The sequence below is a fragment of the Carlito syrichta genome, unplaced genomic scaffold (genome assembly GCF_000164805.1).
Source record: "Carlito syrichta isolate Samal-C Ts95f unplaced genomic scaffold, Tarsius_syrichta-2.0.1 Scaffold303646, whole genome shotgun sequence".
Lineage (NCBI taxonomy): Eukaryota > Metazoa > Chordata > Mammalia > Primates > Tarsiidae > Carlito > Carlito syrichta.
The window spans coordinates 469,585-475,582 of NW_007247742.1; the positions used below are offsets into that span (position 1 = coordinate 469,585).

General features: G+C 52.1%; 1 protein-coding gene across 1 annotated transcript in view; it reads left to right on the forward strand.

Moving 5' to 3' along the window:
* Positions 1-5,998, forward strand: part of WNT6 (Wnt family member 6) — a 20,180-nt gene that overhangs the window by 12,145 nt on the left and 2,037 nt on the right. The window contains exons 6-7 of the mRNA XM_021712799.1: positions 5,289-5,350; positions 5,444-5,750. Of these exons, the coding sequence (XP_021568474.1) occupies positions 5,289-5,350; positions 5,444-5,750 (369 nt within the window). The remainder of the gene's footprint in view (positions 1-5,288; positions 5,351-5,443; positions 5,751-5,998) is intronic.

Genomic DNA, 5,998 nt, shown 5'->3' on the forward strand with positions numbered 1-5,998 from the left:
GGGGGGGTGAGTTGAGTTTCAATAAAGATATTTAAACCAATAGCGCTGGACCCCCAGTTTGGGGGGGAGGCTGGTCTCCTGCGAGCTGCCCGAGGACCAAGCTCCTGAAGGAGCATGTAAAGGGAGGGGAGCATCTCAGAAGTCATCACCCTGGGTCCTGTCTCCACTCACCACCACCGTGTTGGGCTCCCCTGGAAACCCTATATCCCTCCCTTGCCACCCTTCTTGTTCACTCTGTCACACAGGTAGGGCCTGAATCTGTAAGCTGGGGGAGAACTAGCAATTCCCCTTTAAAGGGACAGAGTGAAAGGGTCTAGGAAAAGGGGGACCAGAGGCCCCTGGTGGTGGGCTGGGCTCTCACACAAACCATGATCTTATGTTTTAGGGGATTGTGTCTGGCTCTACACCCCCCTTTGCCCAGGGAATTCAAGAATAGACTTTTGGGGCTACCCAAGCCCATAGGATTAAAGCACTTTGTAAACTGTAGAATGTGATGAAAATGTTATTAACAACACTAGATTTTGTTACCATCAAAACTAACTCCATCCCCTTTGATGATGAAAAACTGTGCAGAACAGCATTTCTAATCGCACTTAAAGGGCGAGGAAGTGTGTGTGTCCTGAGGTTTCTCTTGGCATTCAACAACATGTCCTTCCTTCTGGTTTCTCTTGGGAAGCTGATGGTGAGGGTGAAGGGTCACAGAGGCAGTTCTGGGTTCTCCATGGATGAAGTTTATGCTCCCATCTTCCTCTGGAGAGAATGGGAGCAGGTACAACCTAACTGCTGGGATTCAGAACCCCCATCTTTCCTCCAGGCCAAATACTGCAATGAGGGAATGATTTCCCCATCCAGGTATGTAGGACAAAGCATGAGCTCTGGCTTGGAAGCTGGTGTTGCCATTTAGAAGTTTACAACAGACAGATGTGGTGACTCATGCCTGTAATCCCAGCACTTTGGGAGGCAGAGGTGAGAGGATTGGTTGAACCAACTCAGGGGTCTGAGACCAGCCTGGGAAACATGGCAAGACCTTGTCTCTACGATAAATAAAAAAATTAGCCAGGCATGGTGGTACATGCCTGTGGTTCCAGCTACTTGGAAGGCTGAGGTGTAAGGATCGCCTGAATTCAACAGGTCAAGGCTGCAGTGGCCATAAGCCTCCGACTCAAAAAAAAAAAAAAAGTTTGTAACATAGGCCAAGTTAACCTGTTTCTCTACCTACACAATGGGGATATTACCCTGTTTCAGTTATCCATTGCTGCACCAAACAATCCCAAAGTAATTACCTCTCAGGATTTTTTGTCATGGATTGTCAGATCTCAGCTGGGAAGGTCTGTTCCATATGGCAGAACCACTGGCTGGGGTCATTCACGGGGCTGGAGGCTGAAGGCTGGAGACAGTGCAAGAGTCCTCACTCACATGTCTAGGTCCTCAGAGCTTCTCCAATGTCCTTGTTCTCTCCATGTAGCTAGCCTGGGGTTTCTCACAGTATGGTGGCCTTAGGGTAGTTGGACTTCTTACACAAGACTGACTTTCAAAAGAGAGTGTACCAAACTTGAAGCAACCCGAACACTTGTCTTCTAAGTGTTTGCAGATGGTCCTGGCTGGGTCTCCCAGTTCCCGGGGCCAGACCTGCTCATCTTGCCACCCTGCCCTGAGCTTTCCTCAGCAGAGAGCAAGTGTTTCACAACAGTGTGTCTGCTTCTGGGGGCTCCCTTGCCAAACCCTTACAGAGGCTGTAAGTCTCTTCTTAAGGTCCAGCTCTGGAAGTTACATTGCATCGCTGTCACTCTCTATTTGCTGAAGCAGGTCTCAGAACCAGCCAAAATTCAAAGGGAGGGTAAATAGATTTTCCACCTCTCGATGGGAGGAGTAGCAAAGAATTTGCAGCATTGTAATCCAGCCCACGCCCTCAGAGGATTGTTTGGAGGACTTTTTTTCAGATATGAAAAGCACTTAGCATAGCATTTGACACACAATTTATGTCAAATTTATGTTTAATAAGTGGTAGTTACTGTGAGAATAGGGATAGAAAGATGATACTTTGCAGGTATTGGGCAGGCCTTGATTGCAAATGAAAATGCCCAACTTTTAGCTGAGGCCACAGGGAATTAACGAATGCCTCTTATACTTGGGAAGTCAGGGGTAAGTGAAATTAGGTGTAGCTGAACCAAGGAGCCCACATGATGTCATCAGTCTCTCATCTCCTTCCTTGGTCCCTCACCTCTGCACCTGTTGTTTCCGATCTCTGTCTCTCTGCATACTCTCCTTGTTCTCTCCTTCTCAAACTCTTTGAATACTGCCTCCATTCTTACAGCTCTATTCCTGCATTCCTAAATCCAAAAAAGAATGGCCTGCAGGGGCAACATAGGGAGACCTTGTCTCCACACACAAAAAATAAATAAAAAAATTAGCCAGACATGATGGTGTGCACCTGTTATCCCAGTTACCCAGGAAGCTGAGGCAGCAGAATTGCTTGAGCCCGGGAGTCTCAGGCTGTAGAGAGCAATGATCGTGCCATTGTACTTCAGCCTGGATGACAGAGCAAGACCCTGTCAAAGGGGGAAAAAAAAGAAAGGAAGAAAGAAGAAGAGGAGGAAGAAGAAAAATAGCCTTCCCATTTCTCTCCAGCAGAAGTCCCAAGGAGGACCTTGATTAGTTCAGCTTGGTTATTTGTCTATCCCTGAACCAATAGCAGTGTCCAGGGAGATGTACTACCATAACTGAGATTGGCAGCTCCGCTATCACAGGCAATATGGAAACACAGAGAGGAAAGTAGAGTTCTTCAAATGAATCAGAAGGAAGGGCAGTGATAGACCCTAACCATGGCCTCCAGTACACCCCCACAAAGCCCCTGCACTCACTCGATGACCTAGCCTGATTCAGTCCCAAAGGCTCACGATGGGGAGGGGTATCGGGGGGAAGGGGGAAGGATGGGGCATCTGGGTTTCCTTTCTGCCTCCTCCAGGCTCCCTCAGGTCAAAAGTTTGGGCTTCAGAGAAGTCATGGAGAATTTAGACTCAGAAAGCCTCGACCAAAGGAAACTGTTAGCTTACCGAGCGAGATACTAGGACCCATTGTGGGCAGCACAAAGGTGAAATAAAGCCCCTTGAGGGCAGGGTTTATATTCACAGCTCTGCCTTCTCCCAAAGCTCCGTGCTTACTTTAAAAAAGAAAGAAAGAAATCATGCACTTCTCACAAAGAACACCAGGGGGCATGCAGAGCCCAGCTTCTCTGTTAACAGCCCGTGACAGACCTGCAGAGAGCAGTGGGCAGGAGAAGGTAGGACTGAAAGGAAGCAAGGAGGCCTATGGATAGCTTGGGTCAAGCTCCTAGGATTCCAGACTGTCTGGGACCTCTGGACTGGCCCAGACCTGGGGTTGGAAAGCCAGCCTCACAGTCTCTACTTTTGCCAGGTCCTGGGGAATGAGATGGGGTGGGTAATGCTGGACATCTTCCTCCAATGATGCCAAAGAGAGAAACTGGGACGGTGGCATGAACTGATACCACTCCAAGCAGGTTAAAAGAAATTCAGAGGAAGTAGCATGGTACAGTAAAAGGTTTCGTTTGCTAGCTTGATCTTGGTCAAGTCAGTTAACCTGTCTGAGCCCCTGTCTTCTTGTCACCAAATAGGGGTGCTTGATAGCTTCTTAGTTCACTGTGGGAGTGTGTGCCAATCGTTAAGCTGCTGACCACATGTTAGTGGTCCATCGTCTATGACCAAGCCCCAAAGGGGTCTGGGAACTGCCTTGTATGAAGGGTGAGAGTGATGGCCCAGGAGGCGTGCCTGGGGCAATTAACCCAGTCTCTTTGAGTTCAGGGATGGCTCTGCTTTTGCAATGCTGTCTGGGAAGAGGGCCGGAAGCAGAGCTCTGCGTGCCGCATCACCACCATCCCCCTTGCTCACCCAGCTGCTCAGCCCCAGGCAGTCTGAGCCATCACGGTCCCCCACTGGCTGAGTGGTGGGGGAGACATGTGGAACTGGGAGGTGGGGGAGGTGCACAGAGGCACCCCAGATGTGTGCATGACCACATCAGGAACAAGAGGAACACGGGAAGATGAGTTGAGGAGGCCGGGGAGGAGGCCTAGGCTCAGCCTGAGGCCAAGGGCTCAGGGAATGTTTCCCTTGCCCCGCAATGACCAAACTTACAAGGAGTTTGGGGGGACTGAAGCAGCAGGTGATTCCCCCTTACTTTGCTGAGGGGCGGTGATCCTGAGGGCTGGAGAATGGGACAAAGAGCCCCCTTATCAGGTCTGGGGCTTCTTCCCTCTCTTCTTCACCAAGATAAACTTCTCCAGCTGAGAATCAGGACTGAACTGGGCTGGACTGGGCGATGCTGGGGCCATGAGGGTCCCACCTGTTCTCACCCTGGTGTCTTCCCCAGCCCTCCTTCCCTGTGACCTCCTCAGAGCTGCCACAGCTGGAACCATTCTCCGAGCTGCCTTTCATCCTGGGTGCTCCCCCCACCCTCAGTGGCCCCTGTAATTGTGGTCTCAGGCGGCGGCTGCGGGGGCTGGGGCTGGGCTTAGGGCCAGGGCCCAGGGCAGGGCCAGGGCGGGGACTAGGGTCTGCTGATAGGGGCTTGGCCATGGGGTGGGTCATATGGGGCTGGGGCCCTAGTGGCAGACACTCTCTCTGGGCTTCATCTACAACTACTCCCAGGTCCTGTGTCTACATCTGCCCTCCTCTCCTCTTCCTGGACTGAGAAGAGCTGCCCCAGACTTGGGTACTCCTAGGCCATCATGATACCAGGCCAGAATCATACCCCACTGCAAGCCTTGGGACTCACTGTTTGCCTCCAGGGATTTTCAAAGGAAAGGTTTTCTCTCTCTCTTGCATCGCTATATTTCGTGAACAGTGGAGGCAGGAGCAAAGAGATCCTCCCTGGTCAGAAGAAGGCCAAAGTAAAATAAATTAGCTGCTCAACCAAGTGAGCAGCATTTCCCAAAGGTGAGCCCCCCCAAATCTCATGGGATACTGGCTAGAAATGCAAAACCCTGGGCCTTGTTCCTGGACAGGCGGATTCTGCTCCGTGGGGCCTGGAACCAGTATGTCCCACAATGGCTTGTCCCAGGGGACACATAAGATACATCAAGCGTGGGAAATGCTAGTGTAAGCACTGGATGGGGCATAAAGAGGCCTGCAACCTGATTATGGAGCTCTTCCTCATGTCACTTGGGGCCTGTTCCTAATCCTTTCTAGGCCTCAGTTTCCCCAACAGCCAATGAGAACACGACTCTCGAGCCAGCTGGTGCCCTCTCCCATCCTGGGCTCAGACTTCCTTCCCAGATTGAGTCTGGTCCTACCCATCCCCTTCCCAAAGACTTGTCCCGAGCTGTCCCTGCAGCATGGTGGGGGAGAGTGGGGAGGGCAGGGGGCGGCTAGGGTCAAATAAGGCTCTGGCTGACGCAGTCCGCTTCCTGCCCCCGGCTGTTTTCCTGCAGTCCGGCCAGACTGCTCCCCCTACAGCCCCACCCCCACCCCCAGCAGCCTCAAGCCCTTAATTCCTGACAGCTGCGGTGGCTGCCGGCAGAGATGGGGGAAGGAGGGAGGGTATGCCGGCAGCCTGCTGTTGCTCAGGCCGCCCCCACCACCTGACAGTCTGGGGACAAGGAAGGCCCCACCCCTCTGCTCCAATTCCCCAGGGATGGGCAATTCCAGGAATGGGCCCCTTTTGTCTCTGAGCCCAGAGGCTCTGGCAGTTCAGTCCCTGAGCCAGGAGGGGCTCTCCTCAGAGAGAGGGGGCCGTGGGTTGGGAGGGATGCATGTGTCTAGAATGGAAGGCTTGTGTCCATTTTACAGAGGAGGATGCTGAGGCCACAGCAGGAGTAGGATTCCCTATCAGGGCCCAGGCTAACACCAGAAGAAGCTAGAGCCTCTTTCCCTCTGGCTCTCGGGCCCTTACCTGGGTCCAGCACACTTGTACCATATATATATATATTTTTTTAGTTGGAGTCTCACTCTGTCATCCAGACTGGAGTGCAGTGGCCGCTCCCGGC